This window comes from Oncorhynchus mykiss, chromosome 2 (genome assembly GCF_057628025.1).
Source record: "Oncorhynchus mykiss isolate SJ-2025 chromosome 2, ASM5762802v1, whole genome shotgun sequence".
Lineage (NCBI taxonomy): Eukaryota > Metazoa > Chordata > Actinopteri > Salmoniformes > Salmonidae > Oncorhynchus > Oncorhynchus mykiss.
The window spans coordinates 8,576,195-8,599,821 of record NC_143023.1 but is presented as its reverse complement, the minus strand read 5'-3'; the positions used below and the strand labels follow the sequence as shown (position 1 = coordinate 8,599,821).

Genomic DNA, 23,627 nt, shown 5'->3' with positions numbered 1-23,627 from the left:
ATTTAGAGAAGCATTACATCACCCCTCGGTGACGTCACGTGGGATTCCTGAACTTCTGAATCATCGTGGGCCGCTTGGAGGCGGGCTGTTGGGGCGAGCAAGGCAGAGTTTGCAAACTGCTGGACATAAGGTACGTATGGCACAAAACTGAGAGGGTACACCACTATCAACTTGCACCAATACTTATTGAAAGGCTACCTTATACAAATGGGTATTCACGTCTTGTTAGAAAAAAAACTGATCAGCCGGAATAGTGGCTGCTTTTAACATGGTAAATAAAGTTTACATTTGAAATTGATATTTAATGATTTAATAAACAGTAGTATAGTAGACCGATAGCAATTTGATTCATCTCCACTTACCCAAGTTCACAAACGCAAGAAAGTTAGCCTTGAATAGCAGACTTGGACCTTGTTTTGGAGAGAGCTCAAGAGAGAAAGAGAGAGATAGATAGAGATAGAAAGAGAGAAGAGAGAGAAAGAAAGCTAGACAGAGGGAGAGAGTTTATTTCACTTTTGTTTATTATCTATTTCACTTGCTTTGGCAATGTTAACATATGTTTCCCATGCCAATAAAGCACTTGAACTGAATTGAATTGAGAGAGAGAATGTTCTCCTCTCTCCATCCTCTACCTCTTAATAATGAATAATCATGCTGCTGCCTTGAGTAAATAAATAATTGGAGGCATTATATCGACCTCTAAGTGTTGGATTTAAGAGATGCTGTTACACAGACAAAGAACAAGTGAGATATTTTTCCAGAAGTAATGCTAGGTAGGCTAGAGGTAATGTGATGCAGGGGAAATCAAGGACAGACAAAACATCATCCTGGTTCTACCATCAAATTAAACAACCATTTGTCTGTAGAACATCATCCTGGTTCTACCATTAAACTAAACCATCTAAACAACCATCTGTCTGTAGAACATCATCCTGGTTCTACCATCAAATTAAACAACCATTTGTCTGTAGAACATCATCCTGGTTCTACCATCAAACTAAACAACCATCTGTCTGTCAAACATCATCCTGGTTCTACCATCAAACTAAACAACCATCTGTCTGTAGAACATCATCCTAGTTCTACCATCAAACTAAACAAACTAAACAACCATCTGTCTGAACAACATCATCCTGGTTCTACCATCAAACTAAACAAACTAAACAACCATCTGTCTGTAGAACATCATCCTGGTTCTACCATCAAACTCAACAAACTAAACAACCATCTGTCTGTAGAACATCATCCTGGTTCTACCATCAAACTAAACAACCATCTGTCTGTAGAACATCATCCTGGTTCTACCATCAAACTAAACAACCATCTGTCTGTAGAACATCATCCTGGTTCTACCATCAAACTAAACAAACTAAACAACCATCTGTCTGTAGAACATCATCCTGGTTCTACCATCAAACTAAACAACCATCTGTCTGTAGAACATCATCCTGGTTCTACCATCAAACTAAACAACCATCTGTCTGTAGAACATCATCCTGGTTCTACCATTAAACTAAACAACCATCTGTCTGTAGAACTCATACAGACTCTTTCTATCTATGGCACTTCTCCATGTTTATGTCAGGGGGTGGTTTATGCACACATGAAATGGATGACAGACAAGAGAGGTGCTTAGTGATGGATATGGACAAATGAATTGCCTGTCACTTGTACAATGATCATCCCTTCTCCCTAATTCTGTCACTGTCTTAGATACGGTCATGTTTCCAGACAGAGCAGTGTTATGTTTCCTCTACTCTGGTGTTATTTATTTCAGTTGTTAATGTAGGAGCCAGGAGGATAGTTAAATCACGTCATGATCTTGAGTCTTATTCATGCAACTGTTTGCAGCTATCCTACATATCATCACTTCATCCTCTGAATTCCACTTAGCATTTTTCTTTAGAATGTGACATAGGCCTAAAGAGACATGAAATGTGATGACATGCAATATTGTCTTTAAAAAAGAGTCTACAGACAGCCCTCCCTAACAGTGTATCAAGAGTTATTATAATCATAATGTAATTTAATAGAAAGGCCATTAAACAATGTAACCACCACTACTACCACCACCAGGATCATTGAAATTTAAGCCTCAGTTCAAATTTACCCAAAAAATAAAACAGACATCTGGATGGTGAAAAATCATGCAGGTTGGAGGTTATTGTGACCTGCTGGTGGCGGCTTGTAGGCTGGGCTGGACTGGGGGGCTGGGCTGCTAGGCTGGGATGCTGGGCTGGACTGCTAGGCTGGGGGGCTGGGGGGCTGGGCTGGACTGCTATGCTGGGGGGCTGGGCTGGGGGGCTGGGATGCTGGGCTGGACTGCTAGGCTGGGGAGCTAGGGGGCTTGGAGGCTGGGCTGGGAAGCTGTGGGCTGGGAGCCTGGGGGGCTGGGCTGGGGGCTGGGAGGCTGGGCTGGGGATCTGGGAGGCTGGGCTGGGGAGCTGGGAGACTGGGCTGGGAGGCTGGGCTGGGGAGCTGGGAGACTGGGCTGGGTTGTTGGCTGGGCTGGCTGGGTGTGATGTCTTCCCTCCTCCCCTCTCCTCCTCTCCTCTGTCCCAGCCTGGGGATTAATGACTTTCTCCTCTCCTCAAAGAGAGAGAGATGTCTACCGCTGCACCGTGTCGTCCAAGATGGCCCAGCCAGACACAGGCAGCAGCATTAAGAGGTCTCTGTCACAGAAACAATAACGGCGACTGAAACGCCTCCATAACTCAGGAACCTCTCCCGCCTGGCTCCTTTAAGAAGAGCTTTAATCAACGTTTATGACACCCCTTTGTCCTTTATTGCCTATATATTTCCAGAACAATCCAAACATCATATCCCCGGAGAACGGGACTATTAACGGTAAAAGAGGCATACAGTGAGGGGTCGTTGACCTCCACTAAAGGAGATTTGATCTATATTGTACAGGACGTGGTTTTATCCTTCGTCCTCCTCCTCCTCCTGAATGTGTGCTTTGCTTTCCACAGTGCTTTTGAATGGGATCACCTTGGAAAGGTTTCTTAGTGCACACCCCTATGAAGACAGTGGTGTACTGTACTGTTTAATACCTGGGCAGGGCTGTGGATGGCTTCTCTGTTTGATCTTGTTGATGGAATGTTACAGTGTCAGGGTGTTTACCTCTTACCATACCTTGGGAAATGATGGCTGGTTTGTGCCTGCAGGGCTGGAAACATTGGCGTTAGGCTTTATGTAATACTGTAATGCACTACATAGCCTTTCCTCTGTACAGTCCCTCAATATGGCAAAGGCTACGTCCCAATGGCACCATATTCTCTTTAAAGTGCAATAATTTTGACCAGAGCCCAGGTCAAATGTAGCACACGACATAGAGAAAGGGGGCCATTTGGGACGGAGACAATGCCTGTCTTAGGCAGAGCCAGGCATTTACCTGTTACTGTAATACTACAAAGGCCTACGTAATATATTTAATGCATCATCTGTAGCTACGTTGATGTTGACTAATGTCTCGGTGCGCTGCAAAGGTACAAAGCGAGGGAATTCATGAGTTTTTATGTCCCGACAATAGAAGGTTATGATATGAGAATGTCATGTTTATAATATACAGTAGTATTAGGAAGACATTGAAGATTTAGGATATAGCAGCAATGTTTTGTTTGTTGATGAAAAGTTGAGGCTTGTACAGAACCATACAACCTTAATGTGTAGAGTAATGATATCCAGGTACGCACATAATGATGTCATTAGCAAGTAACCAACTGTTTGTTTTCGCTTGCTCTTTCAAGAGATTCAATTTCATGTGAGGACATATTGTAATTGCTCGCTGCGTTGAAAATGCAATATTTGAACTTGGTGTGTAAACTCTGAGCTGCCCTTCCAGCACTGATAACTAGGCCAGATTACACTTGATAAATAAACACAACGTATGGATTTGGAATTTAAACAAATACTGGGTTCCCAGGAGGCCTTCTGCTCTGTTAAATCTGTGTGTCTGATACTTTCCTCCTAATGCTTATTTTGAGGGGCTTTGTGACATCAGAAGCTTCTCTGTCTAGCCAAGATATATGGTTTTGCATGAACAGGCCAGGTCAGCCTTGTAAAATAAGTCTTATCACCTCAATGGGACTTCCTGAATAAATAAAGATTGAACACAAAATAAAATAAACATGATTTCAACAGTCATAGAGCAGTTATGGACCAGAACCATGGGAGAGGGATTCAGTAGATACATCCATACGGATATCTGTGGAAGTTCTGATTCCCAATCAAATACTGACAGTAGTCTGTCTACCCCACAATACCACATAGTATAGAACTAGTGTGTAGGTTGGTTTGCCAGAGGTTCAATGTCTTCACTAAATCTCTGATGCAGAAAATCACACATAACTGCTATGACCTCATCCGCTTTTATGAGCTGTAATGAATTGCGCAGTAGTGAATGATGTCTGATTAGTAGCAGCTTTACTCATCAAGAACGACCATGGATAAATAGCCGTGGAGACTGGAGAGGCAACAGTGGCAGCATTTCATATGAAAGCCTTTGACTCTCTCTCTCAAACAGTACAGGGAGATGACTGTGATGTCATTATGCCATGATGCTTTCACTGTAAAGATCCCACACTACTCAGCCCAGCAGCCCTGGATTGTGTCCCAAATGACACCCTATTCCCTATATGGGGTTCTGGTCAAAAGTAGTGCACTATGTAGGGAAGGGGCCTGGTTAAAAGTAGTGCACTATATAGGGAATAGGGTGTCATTGCAACCCTGGAAAAAACAGGTTTACCAGCAGCAAGCGCGATGCTGCCGGTTCTGATGCTGCCTGGGCTGGGCCGGTGAGGAGGACCCAGTCCATTACACCACCACCGGGCACACAACCAGGGCCAAGTCACGTGCCAAAGAACGTGAAAGGAAAAAGTAAGGAGAGAAGGAGAGGTACTGTAGCTTAGGTAGGAATGGATGGAAGAGCTTTACTTACTTAATGAACCCTTTTCTTTCCTATGTGGAACATAAGGCTTCCATTAGAGAGCACTACTGCTGCCGATCTCCTGCCTTTTTGGTGATAGGTTTCTATGACAGACCACAGTCCTTCCTCACCTCCTACGTACGGTTCTGGATGGAAGGGTGGAGGAGGGGAAGGTACAGCATGGTTTATTTATTTTTCATGTTTGAACTGACGTGCGAGAGAGCCCATCAGATGTGACAGGGCCTCAGGCCTGCAATCTGAGGTAGACTACAGATGCCCCTTTTTTTCCTGTGGATCGCTTTGTGCACTCATGGTCAAAGTTATGAACTGTGTCTGTATAACTTTCTGTTGACAACAATGTATTATCTTTCTGAAAACAATAAATATGAAAACAATAACTGCTGATCAGGCCTTATGTAGGGGATGCCAGTTTCATAATAATCCTTAATGTATTTAGTCAGTCCTGTAGGAAGCTTTCGCTAGGTAAGGGCCCAATGTCTCTTTTACTAGTTGTTTTAGTTTTCTGTCACACACTCCCACCCTGTGGTCATTACCAAGAACTGTACAAGAAAGAAGTGAATGAAACATTTGAATCTCTCTTAGATGTCTGTCAAACACACACTTATACACACAGTGAAAAACAAAACTATAGCATGAAAGAAAGATAAAGTTAGCCACTACATGTAAACATAAACAACAATATTGTAGAAATATGAATACATAACTGAAAGACTAACCTCAATAGAGGCCAGGTTCAATACTGCTTGAACCCATGGGGGTCCAAACATGGGGGTCCAAACACAAACTGCAAACAAAAATACATTACTGCAGTGGCATAACTTTCTAAGCAATAAATAGTATTTTTGTTTGAATAAACAAACAGTGATAATCAAAACAAACAGATACATTAGTGTCAAATTTACCAGGCTTCAAACATTTCTTCAAAAAAGCATTGGCACTCATCAAAATGGTTCTCATAGCAACGATCACACACAGCCACTACACATTTGTCTACTGGACAGTTTTACCTCGAGATCCTAGTAAATTGTTCTAATTCCAAATTCTATGGAACAGACAATCTTTGGTCATCATCATTTTCACATGCTCAAGGGACTTGGAGGGAGGCACTTTGACGTCAGCAAATAAAGCACATAAATATACTTTTAATCATGTGTTTCATACATTGATGATGACCATAATGTGGTCTTGACACAAAAAAAGAAAACAGAAATGGGATATTGTGTTCATTAGCCAGGAGAGATATTATGATGTAATTAAAGACACACTGAGTATACCAAACATCTCAGAACATCCTTAATTTGTCGGGGCATGGACTCTACAAGGTGTCCAAAGCATTCCACAGGGATGTTGGCCCATGTTGACTCCAATGCTTCAAACAGCTGTATCAAGTTGGCTGGATGTCCTTTGGGTGGTGGAATATTCTTGATTCACACAGGAAACTGTTGATTGTGAAAAACCCAGCAGCGTTACAGTTCTTGCCACAAACCGGTGCACCTGACACCTACCACCCCATACCCCGTTCAAAGGAAGGCACTTACATGTTTTTGTCTTGCCCATTCAACCTCTGAATTGTCTCAAGGTATAAAAATCATTATTTAACCTGTCTCCTCCCCTTCATCTACACTGATTGAAGTGGATTTAACAAATAACATCACACCTGGTCCGTCTGTGATGGAAAGAGCTGATGTTCTTAATGTTTGTATATTCAAGATGAAGAAAATGCAATGACAAACAAATAAAACAACTGAACACATACTGTCATTTATTTTGGATCAGTTATTTACTGTGGCCAAAGTATAAAATAACTGCTTGAATTAATTGGCTAACTTAGTCTACAATGTTTCCATAAAATACATATAAATTACTGGTATAATGCAACTTTCTATTTCTTCAAATGTATCCGTTTGATAGCTACATTCCTCACACGCTCACAAAAAATATAGATATTTTAGATATTTAAAAATGTCGTTTAGGATGGAATAAAGTTTAGACGTCGTTTGTGTTTAAGGTTTGGAAAGTGACGAAAACATCGCCTTCCACGCGCCCCTTTAAATCAGATCTGCGCGTGCCTCCAGCTGAACTCAGCCGTTGAATTTCAACTCAAAAACCGTTGGCTGTCTTTTTCACCTCCAAGTACCGTGCTATTAGCTAACGTAAGCAAATAATTCACAATTAGCTAGATATTAATTCGCGTAATATATTAGGGAAATATATTTCGTTTTCTTGTAAATGTGGCCAGTCTCCGACCGCAACATTTATTTTTCTAGTAACGTTAGCTAACGTCGCCAGCATAGCTGACATTAGCGACAGTAACGTTAGCTAGCTAAAATTAGCTAGATGTTTGCTGTTTTGACGAAATTTCAGTTTGCTAACTAAGGTTTTATGAAGAAAAAATTGCCAAAGCCCCTTGCTTGCTACTTTACTAAATGTCAATAGCGTATTGTTGTCAATTAGCTACTATAGCTAGCTAACATTAACGTTACCATTTCGTTTTCAGGATGGAGAGAGGATTCAACTTCAAGCTGTTGGTGCCTCCTAGAGTCAACCCAATCCCAGGACAGGTTTCTACCGTCAAACCACAAGAAATAGTGGAGGATGGGGGATGTTTCATGCAAACTTTGCAGCAGGTACCTCAGCTTTATGTTTTGTTTGAATTAAAATTGTTTGGTATTTTGTCAATATGAATGACTTTACACTGATGTGCTACTTCAATTCTTAGGGTTATAATAAATGTTTGGACAAAGAATCAAACATACCGTTTCCCTCTATGAATATGGTTGTGCCAACAAAACCCACCAGATCAGGTATTTTATTACCATATGCATTATACTTGTACAAATTCATATGGAACTTTAATTTCAGAAATCCTTTTTTTTTTACATTTAGGGCTGGTTTGTCAAACCCAGATACTGCATTGAAGGTGTTTTTTAGTCAAGGAAATAGGGATAGGCTAAACCGGTCCCTACAGTTTTGTGCAAAATGTATATATTCTGAATCATGAGTTGCACATGCATCTCGAGTTAGAATTATTTTCTCATAGATTTTCTCTCCCCCAAAAGATGTATTCAAGATGAAAGTTGTGCCACCAATGGAAAATGAAGAAGTAAGTAAACTTAGTTTGGTGTGAACACAGATGAAAACATAATGGTATGTGATGTGACTTGGAGCTTGTGGGACGTGGGGGAATAAAACTGCTATAGAGAGCAGAGGGGGATGTTTGCTTTGCCAAGCCCCTTGATTCCTGAAGTTTCCCTATACATTCACCTGTTTATATTACACCAATGAGTATCAACAAGAGTGGGTCTTTAGAAAACAACTTGGGGTGTTCCAAACATTAATTTCTGAAAAGCCGTGGTCACATCAACTTTAGCACGCCACAATATTAGAGGTTGACCGAGTATGATTTTTCAAAGCCGATACCGATTATTGGAGGACCAAAAAAGCCGATACCGATTAATAGGTCGATTTTTATAATGTATTTGTAATAATGACAATTACAAGAATACTGAATGAACACTTTTTAAAACTTAATATAATACATCAATAATATCAATTTAGCCTCAAATAAATAATGAAACATGTTAAATTTGGTTTAAATAATGCAAAAACAAAGTGTTGGAGAAGAAAGTAAAAGTGCAAAATGTTTTTTTATTTTTCCTTTATTTAACCAGGCAAGTCAGTTAAGAACAAATTCTTATTTTCAATGACGGCCTGGGAACAGTGGGTTAACTGCCTGTTCAGGAGCAGAACGACAGATTTGTACCTTGTCAGCTCGGGGGTTTGAACTCGCAACCTTCCGGTTACTAGTCCAACGCTCTAACCACTAGGCTACTATGCTGGCGATGTTAGCTAGGCAAAATGTGCCATGTACGAAAGCTAACGTTTAAGTTCCTTGCTCAGAACATGAGAACATATGAAAGCTGGTTGTTCCTTCTAACATGAGTCTTCAATATTCCCAGGTAAGAAGTTTTAGGTTGTAGTTATTATAGGAATTATAGGACTATTTCTCTATACCATTTTGTATTTCATATACCTTTGGATGTTCTTATAGGCACTTTAGAATTGCCAGTGTAACAGTATAGCTTCCGTACCTGTCCTCGCTCCTACCTGGGCTCAAACCAGGAACACAACGACAACAGCCACCCTCGAAGCAGTGTTACTCATGCAGAGCAAGGGGAACAACTACTCCCAAGTCTCAGAGCGAGTGACGTTTGAAACGCTATTAGCGCGCACCCCGCTAACCATTTCACATCACATTGTTACACCAGCCTAATCTCGGGAGTTGATAGGCTTGAAGTCATGAACAGCAGAGCTGCTGGAAAAACGCACAAAAGTGCTGTTTGAATGAATGCTTGTGAGCCTGTTGGTGCCTACCATCACTCAGTCAGACTGCTCTATCAAATCATAGACTTAATTATAATATAATAACACACAGAAATACGAGCCGTAGGTCATTAATATGGTCAAATCTGGAAACTATCTGTTACGTTCTGACCTTTATTTCCTTTGTTTTGTCTTTATTTAGTATGATCAGGGCGTGAGTTGGGGTGGGCAGTCTATGTTTGGTTTCTGTTTCGGCCTAGTATGGTTCTCAATCAGAGGCAGGTGTCGTTAGTTGTCTCTGATTGAGAATCATACTTAGGTAGCCTGGGTTTCACTGTTGGTTTGTGGGTGTTTGTTTCCATGTCCGTGTTTGTCGCCACACGGTACCGTTTCGGGTTTCGTTTCTTCACGCTTTCTTTGATTAAAGTTAGGGACACCTACCACGCTGCATCTTGGTCCGATCCTTACTCCTCTTCAGACGAAGAGGAAATCTGCCGTTACACTATCATCTCGAAAACAAGACGTTTATTCTTTCAGTGAAATATGGAACCGTTCCGTATTTTATCTTAACGGGTGGCATCCATCAGTCTAAATATTCCTGTTACATTGCACAACCTTCAATATTATGTCATAATTACGTAAAATTCTGGCAAATTAGTTCGCAATGAGTCAGGCAGCCCAAACTGTTGCATATACCCTGACTGCGTGCAATGAACGCAAGAGAAGTGACACAATTTCACCTGGTTAATATTGCCTGCTAACCTGGATTTATTTTAGCTAAATATGGAGGTTTAAAAATATATACTTCTGTGTATTGATTTTAAGAAAGGCATTGGTGTTTATGGTTAGGTACACGTTGGAGCAATGACAGTCCTTTTTCGCGAATGTGCACTGTATCGATTATATGCAACGCAGGATATGCTAGATGAACTAGTAATATCATCAACCATGTGTAGTTATAACTAGTGATTATGATTGATAAAGTTTAATGCTAGCTAGCAACTTACCTTGGCTTCTTACTGCATTCGCGTAACAGGCGGGCTCCTCGTGAGGCAGGTGGTTAGAGTGTTGGACTAGTTAACCGTAAGGTCGCAAGATTGAATCCCTGAGCTGACAAGGTAAAAATCTGTCGTTCTGCCCCTGAACAAGGCAGTTAACCCATCGTTCCTAGGCCGTCATTGAAAATAAGAATGTGTTCTTAACTGACTTGCCTAGTTAAATAAAGATTGAATAAAGGTGTAAAAAAAACAATTTGCCAAATCAGCGTCCAAAATGACAAATTTCCGATTGTTATGAAAACTTGAAATTGGCCCTAATTAATCGGCCATTCAGATTAATCGGTCGACCTCTACACAATATACAGTGCATTCGGAAAGCATTCAGACCCCTTCCACTTTTCCACATTTTGTTACGTTACAGCCTTTATTTTTTTATTTTTTTTATTTCACCTTTATTTAACCAGGTAGGCTAGTTGAGAACAAGTTCTCATTTGCAACTGCGCCCTGGCCAAGATAAAGCATAGCAGTGTGAACAGACAACACAGAGTTACACATGGAGTAAACAATTAACAAGTCAATAACACAGTAGAAAAAAAAGAGAGTCTATATACATTGTGTGCAAAAGGCATGAGGAGGTGGGCGAATAATTACAATTTTGCAGATTAACACTGGAGTGATAAATGATCAGATGGTCATGTACAGGTAGAGATATTGGTGTGCAAAAGAGCAGAAAAGTAAATAAATAAAACAGTATGTGGATGAGGTAGGTAAAAATGGGTGGGCTATTTACCGATAGACTATGTACAGCTGCAGCGATGTATTAAATAAAGTTTTCCTCATCAATCTCCACACAATACTGCAAAATGACAAAGCGAAAACAGGTTTTTAGATTTTTTTTGCAAATTTATTAAGAATTCAAAACTGAAATACCTTATTTACATAAGTATTAAGAACCTTTGCTATGAGACTCGAAATTGAGATCAGGTGCATCCTGTTTACATTGATCATCCTTGAGATGTTTCTACAACTTGATTGGACTCCAGATGTGGTAAATTCAATTGATTGGACATGATTTGGAAAGGCACACACCTGTCTATATAAAGTCTCACAGTTGACAGTGCATGTCAGAACAAAAACCATACCATGAGGTCAAAGGAATTGTCCATAGAGCTCCGAGACAGGATTGTGTCGAGGCACAGATCTGGGGAAGGAACCAAAACATTTCTGAAGCATTGAAGGTCCCCAAGAACACAGTGGCCTCCATCATTCTTAAATGGAAGACATTTGGAACAACCAAGACTCTTCCCAGAGCTGGGCGCCCGACCAAACTGAGCAATCGGGGGATAAGGGCATTGATCAGGGAGGTGACCAAGAACCCGATGGTCACTCTGACAGAGCTCTAGAGTTCCTCTGTGTTGATAGGAGAACCTTCCAGAAGGACAACCATCTCTGCAGCACTCCACCGATCAGGCCTTTATGGTAGAGTGGCCAGACGGAAGTCACTCCTCAGTAAAAGGCACATGATGGCCCACTTGGAGTTTTCCAAAATAAACAAGATTATCTGGTCTGATGAAGCCAAGATTACATTTTTTGGCCTCAATGCCAAGCGTCACGTCTGGAGGGAACCTGGCACCATCCCTACGGTGAAGCATGGTGGTTGCAGCATCATGCTGTGGCAATATTTTTCAGGGGCAGGGGCTGGGAGACTAGTCAGGATCAAGGGAAAGATGAACAGAGCAATGTACAGAGAGATCCATGATGAAAACCTGCTCCAGAGCGCTCAGGACCTCAGACTGGGGCGAAGGTTCACCTTCCAACAGGACAATAACCCTAAACACACGGCCAAGACAACTCAGGAGTGGCTTTGGGACAAGTCTCTGAATGTCCTTGAGTGGCCCAGCCAGAGCGCGGACTTGAACCCATTCAAACATTTCTGGAGAGACCTGAAAATACCTGTGCAGCGACGCTCCCCATCCAACCTGACCGATCTTGAGATTATCTGCAGAGAAGAATTGGAGGAACTCCCCAAATACAGGTGTGCCAAGCTTGTAGAGTCATACCCACGAAGACTCTAAGCAGTAATCGTTGCCAAAGATGTTCAACAAAGTAAAGGGTCTGAATACTTATGTACAGATTTGTATTTTTAATACATTTGCAAACATTTCTACAAACCTGTTTTTGCTTTGTCATTATGGGGTATCGTGTGTAGATAGATGAGGGAATAAGAATAAAAATACATTTTAGAATAAGGCTGTAAGGTAACAAACTGTGGAAAAAGCCAAGGGGTCTGAATACTTTCTGAATGCACTGGAAGCCTAGATCAGAGGTATTCGGAGTCATGGGGGAATTGGAGTAGGGTCCCCCAATTAAAATAATAATAATAATTTTGGGAGGAACAAAAAATGAGTACAAATTATTGTATGGGACAACATACAAACATTTTTGGGAAAGATACATTGATAAGAAATATGAACATTTAATGAATTTAAGGTTGTTTGTTGATGTAAACATTGAAATTGACTGATTTTAAGGTTGTGTCATCAGATTTGGGGAGGGATGGGATCACCAGAAATTCTGGCTAAAGATATGGGGTCCCTTCTGTGCGTACCACTGGCCTAGATAGATAGCACATTGTACAACTCACCAGCAAGCCAATATTAGTTGAGTGTTGATCTCTGGTGGACAGACTACAGAAACATAAATGGTACCGTAGGTCTGTCATGATACAACTGGTTGCGGGAGATGGTGAGCAGCATTATTTCCGGTCCTTGGGTTTTTTGTCACCGGTTATTTGGAAAAATCAAGGTTTGGTGTGGTGTGTCGAATTTCGGAAGGGGAGGGGACATTTGACCCATAGACTTACCCGTAACTTGCAAAGAGAGAGGGTAGAGCTCCTCGTTCTCTCAACACTTCTTTACCCAGAACTTAATCGAGCATCTGATCAATTACGCAAGACTTTGGTTCTGGGTTAACCGAGATTAGTCGCATGTGAGCAAATTAGCCTTTATCTCAATTTAGCCTTTATCTCAATTCTCAGGAGCATTCGTTTTACATAATAGGCTGTGATTCAGAGGAGACTGGAGGAAATAGCTATAGGAGGACGGGCTCATTGTAAAGACTGGAATGGAATAAATGGAACGTATCAAACATATGGAAACCACGTTTGACGCCGTTCCACTGATTCCATTCCAGCCATTACAATGAGCCTGTCCTCCTATAGCTTATCCCACCAGCCTCCGCTGATGTGATTATGCATAGATTATGCTGTAGAGTTCTGACATGTGTTTTCTAAATCTTCTTAGACCAATTGCAAACCCAGTCAGCTGTATTCAAAACTGTTTGAAGAAGTTCAGAAAGTAAAGTATTGGAAAGTCAAAGTGGACTCAGAGGCTGTGCAAAAAGACAGGAAGCTGCAAGAAAACAAAAGAACAATTGAAACCCAACGTAAAGCCATTCAGGAATTGCAGGTATGTACCTGTAAATGTACAAATGTGCCTATTGAAAAGACAGAGTAAAAATGCTAAAGTCCTTTAAAAAAAAAAGTATTATTATTATATATCCTATTTTTCCTTTTCTTTATGTTTTAGTTCGGAAATGAAAGCCTCAGCATAAAACTAGAGGATCAGATCAGTGAGAATGATGATCTGCAGAACAAGTATGTATTTGATTATAACATGATACTGTCACTATAGATTGTATCATCATTCTGTTTTTTTCTGTAATGTTTATTTTTCCAACAGAAACAATGCAACACGGAACCTATGTAATATACTAAAGGATACGTTTGAAAGATCAGCTGAGAAAATCCATCTATGTGAGTAAAACATGCCGACTACTCAGCCTAAGTGTACATACTAGTTGCCTGAATGCGAAATGATGACATTTTGTGGTCTACGTTGTCCTCAAACCAACCTATGTTCTCTTAGTTGAATCTGAAAGAGAGGAAACCCATCACTTGTTCATGGAAAACAGTGAAACTATTCAGGTAAATATTATAATTTTCTGTTCTTTTGATTAAAATAACATAATTGATTTGTTATCTTCATTAATACACCATGTATGGCGTCAGTTATATGATGCTAGTGAAGAAGAATATTTGTTAAAACATTTTTATTCATTGTTATAGAGGATGAATGCTGCCTTTGAAAGCCTACGTATTCAAGCAGAAACTGACCGCCTTGAAATGCTGAAAGGTATATATACTTGAAATATATCATCATCAATGCACTTGTATTGTGTTGTTGTGAACATAACACTCGGCACTTTACACAGTATATAAAAAGAGAACAATAACGCCAATGATGTGAATATTTTACAGTTAAAGAGGATTTGGAAGAATTTGCCGTTTTAAAGGAGAAGTTTGAGAAAGAATTCAGTATGAAAGAAGAAGAGGTTGGTCTGACTGAACATGAGTAGAGTAATGGACGCCCTCTCTGAGTGGTTTTTAAAACACATTTTCGGTAACCTATTGTTGTCACAAACAATATGAACAGTATTTGGCGTTGTGTATGTAGACTATGGAAACTGAAAATGTCTCTTACAGGTTGTGATACTTCAGATGAAAATGAAGGACAAAGAAAAAGAACTTCAGGCAATCCTGCTCAACCTCCATGAAACCCGAGAGAGTTGCAAACGGTTACAACAGGCAGCACGTAAGATGGGCACTTTTTGTTCATTGATTAGGCCTAGGTCTTAAGCCCTATTTGGACAGGACTAGTATTACTAGAGACGTTGATTATGTAATTACCCCAGCATGTGCATTATTCCAGAGGATGATTTGCGTAGGATGTTTTTCCAAACAGCCTCCTATAATTCATTTTTTTTCTTCATTCAAGGTGTGAAAATATTTAAAGGTCATGTCAAGATAGTAGGCTACATTGATAACTTGTGCTTGGCTGCCAACATTTGTAGGTGCCCTCATAATATTTAAATTGAGGAAGTGTGATCAAAATCATTATTTTAGAGATCCACGGTAAAAGTTCCTCCTAATAAAAATGCCCCGCATCCTGCTGATATGAGTTGCTGAACAGTAGACCTATTTGCACTTGAGATGCGTTTATGGATGAGAAAGTGAACTTGCCATGTCCAACAAAGTTAACCTCAGTGGATCGGGGATGCTTTGTGTTCTATTGATCTACTGCCTACTACATCAACAGCCAGGGTTTCTTTAAAGAGACAATCAGCAGTTGAAACACTAACAATGCCTTCTCCCGCCCCTGTTTTGGTAAAAAAGCTTAGGGATGGGGTTGAAGAAGTGTAACCACTCTCAAATCCATAGACAGAACAATGGATGCTTAGTCTGGGCATCCATGATATCAACATTATAGTTGTAATCATGTTTTTAGGCTATGTAGTGTTTGTTTACATTTACATTCTTTACAAACAAAGTAAAACAAGCTTATATTTTTGTTTTTGATGTGGTACGACAGTAGAACTAAGCTCATGAGTCATTTATAAATTATATTCTTCAAGAATCAATGGCTACATATCAATAATTCACAAATCTCAAAATGGATGTAGCAAATGCAGATTGCCCCTTTTAATAAGCTTATAACTGCAATACTTTTTTATTGCGTATTTAGGCTTAATTAAACTGATGCATTTGACAATGTTCAACTTCAGTTCACTGGCACAAAAGGTATAAACAAAAGTATTCACTTTGAAAGTTGATAAAGGCAGTTATATGAAATATACACTGTATACAAAAGTATGTGGGCACCTTTACCCCCCCTCCCCCGTTCACAAAGCGAGGTCCATACAGAAATGGTTTGTTGAGATCGGTGTGGAAGAACTTGACTGGCCTGCACAGAGCCTTGACTTCAACCCCATTGAGCAACTTTGGGATGCATTGGAACGCCGAATGCGAGCCAGGCCTAATTGCCCAACCTCACTTACTCTTGTGGCTGAATGGAAGCAAGTCCCTGCAGCAATGTTCCAACCACTAGTAGAAAGCCTTCCCAGAAAAGTAGAGGCTTTTATAGCAGCAAAGGGTGGGATCAGCTACATATTAATGCCCATGATTTTGGAATGTGGTGTTTGACGTGCAGGTGTCCACATATTTGATGTGCAGCACTTTGTTTTAAGCTTCAATTGATCAAATCAGTTCTATGTTTTCTTGCTCAAACTGCAAGCAATACCTGTCAAACTCTAATGTCATGGAAAACACAGTGATGTCGATAAGAACAAGAGTCGTAATATCAGAGGACCTTGGTTATTCTGGCTGGAATTGTTACTCTCCTGCCATGGCAGATTCAGGACTAAAATTACAGATGTGGTGTTTTGTTCTTGTACACAATTACATTACGCTCAGTAAAATGAATTCCATTCGAATAGGTCTTGGTGAACTTTTAAATCCATTTCATGCATTTTACTGGAAGTGAAACTTCCTTACTCCTGTATAATATCATATTTTACGACAAGAACATAACATCTTATTTCCTTTGACAGAACAACACCAGGAAGCCCTTCAACGTTCCAAACAAGAACAAGAATCTCTGTTAGAAAGTCTGCAAAATGCAGAACAGCTCAATGAAGAATGTGAGGTTAGTATGTTGTTTTGTACTCCAATATGCTATTAAAAAGTATATTTAAAACGCAAGTTATGCAGTTCATCATGTATAATCCAAGGAGGCATATGTTTGTCATTTTACATTCTAAGTTGTTATATATCTTCATGTGGCTGTGGACAGTACATAATGGGACAATGGAAAATGTGCATTGTTACTTTAAATCTCTATAGGAAAGTAGAAAAGCTATTGCTACAGCATTAGAGAGCAACAAAGAGGAGAATGCAAAGGTTATTGCCAAGAAAGACTCAAGCTTGGAAGAGCTCAACAAAATAAAAGATCAACAAGCAGACAAGCTTGTACAGATTCAGGCCACAGCCCAGGAATTTCAGACATCATTAACAGTTGAGATACAGAGGTGGGAAATTAATAGAGGTACTATTTTGTCCCCTGTTTGGTGAACCCCAAAATGGTAATCAAGATTCTTATATTACTTTGAATGTTAACTTGTTTCTCAGGGCAAAAGAACTTGAACTGAAGCTTACGGCAGTCACAGAGGAACTTGACAGGAAAAACCTTGAATTAGGTAAAGTATTGCTCGGCTTCGCCTCGTACTTGCGACTGTGCTAAAAAAAAGTGTATCACACACCCTTTCGTGTTACAATTGCATTATTTTTTCGAACATTGACATTTGTTTTTAGCTTGTATGCAACCAGAGATTTAATATAAGTTTTGTTTTCTAGGAGAGATCAAAGAACAGAAAGAAAAGAAAGACAGACAGCTACAAATCCTTGAAGATGAATTGGTAAAGATTATATGTCCCCTATGTTTTGTGAACTCAAATTGGCACTTCCCTCATAACTGTCATGTCTAGTCCATGGTGAGGTTAATGAAAGAGCAATTATTTTACTCTTACCTTTTAGGATGTCAAAAATAAATCCATACAGTCACTAGAGGAAACAATTAAAGTTGTGGAGGCCAGAACATCAGAACTCACCACAGAGCTTGAGGGGAAACATGCTGAAATTCACCAAGTTAAGGTGAGATGATGTTCAGATGATTGTTGTGTAGATACATTTATAGTGCTACTTATTCAGAAGGATATTGTTTGCATAAATCGTATTATCTTTTAATATTGGAATATGTTGTACCCTTCTAGAATAAAGTGGAAACCATGTCTGTTGAAAACATTTTACTGGAAAAGGCTCTTGGAAATGCTGAAACGATGCAAAACGACTTGAAAGAAAAAGCCAATATGACTGAGGTTTCATTCTATTAATTATATTTTCCTTGCACAATATTGGCAATGCATATTTGTGTTTACATGTTTTGTTTGACACCTGTATGTACATAGATGAGTCCAGGAAAGAAATTGTTAATATGTTGTATCCCACAGAGGAAAATAAAAGAGATTAAGGGGCAGTTATCTGCTGCAATGAGAAGAGATGAAAAATCCATCAAGGAGAAAGAGAATCTAAAGACAGACATTGTACAGCATGAGTGAGTCCTTGGATGTTCAAGTATAAAGTATTCAATAACCTGAGGGATAGTTTTCCTCCATGTCTCTGTAAATGCTGAATGTGAATTATTCTCCAGGGTGAAGTATAAGGAGCTATTAGCAAGTTTCAATCAGCTGCAGCTTGAGAAGAAGACTATTCTGGAGCAGATTCAGAATGAATCCTCAGAGGCAAACATTCTGGTAGCACAACTTAAGGTCTGTATGAATTGAACATGTGATGCTGTCTGTATAGAATAATGGAGCAGTTTGCTGATAATTCATTCTTGTGTTGTAATGGGAATATTCTTGTCATTCAGGAGAGTGAGGCAAAAGAGATGAAGATGAAGAAGGAAATTGAAAGACTCCAAGAAGAAAACCACCAATTACGGTCAGTTAGAGTTAATTGTTTATAAATCTTTAGTAATGATAGTCATTATACAATGCTGCATGCAGCAACATTCGTTTTTTTTCTTCAAAATCATTCACCTTTTTCCTGTAGAGAGGAATTGAAATCCTTAAATGCCAAAGTTGAAGAGCAAGGCCAAGACACTGAGAATCTGCAGAAGAAACTTGAAGAAAGTGTAAGCAAATCAACTGTCTATGAGGTTGGAATAATATTGTGAAAATTATGATAATGCCCCTTTAGTGTAAAAGCAGTTTGAAATGACCACCTGAAATTTCTGCATGTTTTGGTGGAATGGAGTTTTGACCTGCCTGATGTCATCACCATGTGGTAAATTAGTTATTAGACCAATAAGAAAGGGTGTTCCAAACCTCTCTGCCAATAACAATAATAGTTTTCAGTTTCCCCCTCCCTACTCAAACCACTCCCAGATAGTCCTAGCAAAATTCTTGCTTGAGAAATTGCTATTTGCTAAGAAGTTATTTTTATTTTTTACTATTTTATTTAAAACAATCACAGTAAGGTGCTTAATTGTTACCCAGAAAATATTTGATATTGAGATAAAATGTCTGTATTGGAACTTTCAACATGATGTCAGTTTAACACTGTTTTTAAAAAATATTATATGGCCGAGTAAATGTCCAAATCTAAATGCACGTCTGTTTTATTCTATATTCACACTGATGAGTGATAGTAAATAAAGTTCACTATTTTCTGTTTGACTTCATGTCTGTAGTGTGGAGATCTGCAGGCTGAGCTCTCAAAGAAAGATAAACAAATGAAAGCAGTGGAGTCAAAGGTGATTATCAAAGTCATGTCTACACTTTGATTATTTTTTTCTTGAATTATCTTATCAAACACTTTGCTTTTTCTCTATAGCTGTCCAACCTGAAGATAAAATTAGAGAGTAAAACTAAAATCCAGGACGAATACCAAAAAGAGGTTTGTGTTGACAAAAAAATCGATTATAAAATGACAAATGAATTATACAATAATATAAACTGTTCAGCTTTCTATAACCTGTTTTTCATTTACTTGTTTGTTCTCAGAACAAAACTTTGAAGAAACAAATTGCAATTGAGACTGCAAAATCCAGTGAACTTGAAAATGAGGTACCGCGTGGCTTTAAATGGTAATTTACAAGTGCAAAATTGTAGTTCAGTTGTGATGCAACTTGGTTTTTCATCCATCACAGATAAACAAATTGAAAGAGGAGTCAGAAAATGTTCAACGATCAAATGAAGAGGAATGTAAAAATTTGCTTGATGACCTTGAAACCAAAGCAACATCTGAGGCAGAGCTTCAGAAAAAGGTGCTTATTGGAAGTTAATAATATGGTACATTCTGGTAGATGTGGCAACATACTTGCTGCACATATTGATCCCTGCAGGTGAAAAAGCTACATCTTACAGCAACAGATGCCATCAAGAGTAAGGAAGATACTGAAATCAAATGTCAGAACAAGATAGCAGACATGGTTGCCTTGATGGAAAAGCACAAGGTAAAGTTATCTTTAGGTCAATATCCACCGCTGTCATCTTGCATGTTGTTTTAAATGTTATCCATGTGTGTTTGTTAACATTTAGTTCTCTGTTGGTATCAGAACCAGTATGACAAAATGGTTGACGAGAAAGATGCAGAGCTTGATGAGAAGAAGAGGAAAGACATGGAGGCAACTGCTAATAGAACATCACTGGTATGTTACAATATAGTAGAGGAATACACATGAGATTGGATTAACTGGGAGCATTTCAGTAGTGTTATACCTCTGCTTCTTGGATATTTTTCTGATTTTTCCTCAGGAATTGGTGCTGTCACAGCAGAACATTGAGAATGACCGTTTGAAGGAACAACTAAAGAAAGAAATGAACGAGAGGGTAAGTGGTCATGTCCCATGCTGACAAAGCTGTGTCAAGTGACAAATGTTGTCTCTTTACTCAGTCATGATGTAATGTTGTGTTGTAGGAAAGCTTACTACAAGAGATTACAGCCCTGAAAAAAGAAAAGAAAATGAGCAGGCAACTGGAGACACAGGATGAACAGGTAGTTATTCAGATATCAGAGCATAACAACAGTTTTTGTTGTTTAAAAGTGTCTGACAAAAATTGTTATTTTACATTTACATTTTTATATTTACAAATTAGCTGCCTGAGCCAAAGTCCAAAGAAGTTAGGTGTTCTGAAACCCCCAAAGTATACTCCTCCGCCAAGATGCCTATGTTCCGTTTGGCAAAGGAAAGTCAGAGAAAGACAAAAACTCTGAAAGCCTCTGTAACCCCATCCCAAACCTCAGAGAAAATAGTTGTATTGACTCCAAACATTAATGTAAGTGATCATGAACTTCTTAAAAATGATTGTGTTCGGGTCAAACATTTTCTGAAATGTTTCTCCACTATATCCATGTGCATCATCACTGTATAATACCTTAGATGAACTGATAGTGTTGATGTGTCAAAGGAAATGGAAAACGAAGCCCCAAAAACTCCATCTTGGAGCTCCATGACTAGAGTTGCAGCAACACCACGAATTAAGGTATTGGAATTGGTTGATTATTTTGTATGTTGTATTCATAATGCATAAGTTAGGCTATTCAATAATAAATGATCTGTATGTTGTATGATCACCGTAGAATTGATTAGATGAACTGACATGGTACTGTATGTTTGATGCGTCAAAGGAAACCGAAGCTCTCAGAACTCCATCTTGGAGCTCCACCAATATAGTTAGTGCAACACCACGGATTAAGGTATTGGAGTATGTTGATAAACATTAAAAAAAAATCTAAGATTCATTAACTGTGTTTTCATTTATTGACTGAGCCATTCCCCCAGAGGATTCTCTCCATCCTATTTCTTTGTGAGTGATTGAGTGATTTTCTCCACAGTCTTACAGAATCAGAACTCCTCCCTCCACTGGGAAGTCTGTGCCCTGGGGGATGAGCACCCTGGAGCTTGACCCCAAGTCTGACAGCTCGGAACATAATGATTTATTGGTAAATAATGCTTCAAGATCTAATGAACACACTGCTTGAACTTGGATAGACTTAAAACATTGGATTTGTTCAAACTCAGGATTTATTATCATAACTCTATATGCAAGCTGTATGGTGTGCACATGCACATTTAATTGTGGAAATCATTTTGCTTTACATATCACTTCTTCTAACTTGGGTCTTTCTGGTTCGTATAATGGCAGAGCATTGCAGTTGCAACTGATCCATTCAAGAGCCGCCTGCAGTCAAGTGTCCCAGCAGCACAGAATCAGAAAGTGGACATATTCAGGAAGGTAGAATGAGCCAGCCTTACATTAACACCAAATACTTGACTTACTTGGCAGTACACCCTCTGTATTATGAAATAAGTCTATACTCTGCAACTTCTAAAATATAGTCTGTAACTTAAAGGTAGTTAATGCTGTGATGTCCAGGTCAGTATTAGTCTGTAATGTTTCAGATCCAGAGCCCTGCCATTCAGAAATCACCTGGGAGTACTTTAAAGCTCGCCGCAATGAAAAGGATGCGGGATGCTGGTTGGACATCTGTCACTGGTGCTGAAAAGAAGAAGAAAAAAACAGTTGAAAAGATCTTTGCATAAAAAGCAAGTGCTGTGCTTTTCAAGATAGACCGTTTTCTGTGTGTCTGACAAATCTGCTATTTTCATTATACCACTGCTCTCAAGTTCATTCATGTCTATAGTTGTCTGATGCTGGGAAAGCTGTTGACCGAAATAGGAATTTCAAATGCAAGTCAAACGAATTTGAAATGAACCAAGTATGTTATATTGTTTTGTTGTTACTGTTTAGCAACTTACTCACATTATTCATGGAGGAATATGTCAAATGCTTGTTGTTTTGAGCAAACTTGCCTCCTTTGACTCCATTCAACATGAATAAGTTCATGTTTTCATGAAATTGTATTTATTTGTTTGTAACATTGTTTTTGCTTGTGTGGTTTTAATGAACCTATACACTATATATACAAATGTATGTGGACCCCCTTCAAATGAGTGGATTTGGCTACCGCCGAGTGCTGAAGCGTGTAAAAATCGCCTGTCCTCGTTTGCAACACTCACTACCGAGTTACAAACTGCCTCTGGAAGCAACTTCAGCACAATAACTTTTCGTCGGGAGCTTCATGAAATGGGTTTCCATTGCCAAGCAGCCTCACACAAGCCTAAGATCACCAAACGCAATGCAGTCAGATGGACAAATCTGGGTTTGGTGGATGCCAGGAGAATGCTACCTGCCTGAATGCATAGTTTGGTGGAGGAGGAATAATGGTCTGGGGCTGTTTTTCATGGTTCGGGCTAGGCCCCTTAGTTCCAATGAAGGGAAATCTTAATGCTACAGCATACAATGACATTCTAGACCAGTCTGTGCTTCCAACATGGTGGCAACAGTTTGGGGAAGGCCCTTTCCAGTTTCAGCAGGACAATGCCCCTGTGCACAAAGCGAGGTCCATACAGAAATTATTTGTCAAGATCGGTGTGGAGGAACATGACTGGCCTGCACAGAGCCCTGACCTCAACCCCATTGAACACCTTTGGGATAAATTGGAATGCCGACTGTGAGCCAGACCTAATCGCCCAACGTCAGTGTCTGGCCTCACATGCTCTTGTGGCTGAATGGAAGTAAATCCCTGCAGCAATGTTCCAACATCTAGTGGAAAGACTTCCCAGAAGAGTGAAGGCTGATATAGCAGCAAAAGGGGGACCAAATCCATATTAATGTCCATGATTTTATAATGAGATGTTCCACGAGCAGGTGTCATATTGTTATTTATATTGCTACCAAATAAAATGATGCTTCAATTTGTTAGTCATTTATTTGTATTTACTCAGATGGTAATATTATCCCTCCGACTAATACACTCGTTTTAAACCTTTTAATGTGACTCCCTAATTAGGATCCCAGGGGAAACAATGACCAAAAGTAAGGTTCTTACTACCCTATCA

General features: G+C 39.5%; 1 protein-coding gene across 2 annotated transcripts; it reads left to right on the top strand.

Moving 5' to 3' along the window:
* Window positions 1-6,900: 6,900 nt before the first annotated feature.
* On the top strand, window positions 6,901-23,483 carry LOC110518687 (synaptonemal complex protein 1). 2 transcript variants are annotated; one of them, XM_036936834.2, is made up of 35 exons: window positions 6,901-7,101; window positions 7,446-7,575; window positions 7,668-7,752; window positions 8,008-8,051; window positions 13,572-13,736; window positions 13,857-13,924; window positions 14,010-14,083; window positions 14,196-14,254; window positions 14,396-14,462; window positions 14,588-14,661; window positions 14,813-14,921; window positions 16,717-16,811; window positions 17,009-17,193; window positions 17,294-17,361; window positions 17,519-17,580; window positions 17,699-17,815; window positions 17,935-18,039; window positions 18,172-18,275; window positions 18,372-18,489; window positions 18,591-18,661; window positions 18,773-18,854; window positions 19,413-19,475; window positions 19,556-19,618; window positions 19,726-19,788; window positions 19,872-19,988; window positions 20,067-20,177; window positions 20,280-20,372; window positions 20,479-20,553; window positions 20,642-20,719; window positions 20,821-21,000; window positions 21,133-21,207; window positions 21,353-21,421; window positions 21,560-21,667; window positions 21,871-21,960; window positions 22,128-23,483. In XM_036936834.2, the coding sequence occupies exons 2-35, from the start codon at window positions 7,447-7,449 to the stop codon at window positions 22,266-22,268; spliced, it is 3,207 nt and encodes a 1,068-aa protein (XP_036792729.2). In that variant the 5' UTR covers window positions 6,901-7,101; window position 7,446; the 3' UTR covers window positions 22,269-23,483. The 2 variants fall into 2 exon arrangements, with proteins under 2 accessions (XP_036792729.2, XP_090043503.1); XM_090187377.1 differs by lacking the exons at window positions 6,901-7,101; window positions 7,446-7,575; window positions 7,668-7,752; ... (8 more) ...; window positions 16,717-16,811; window positions 20,821-21,000 and having other exon boundaries at window positions 16,877-17,193.
* Window positions 23,484-23,627: the final 144 nt, after the last annotated feature.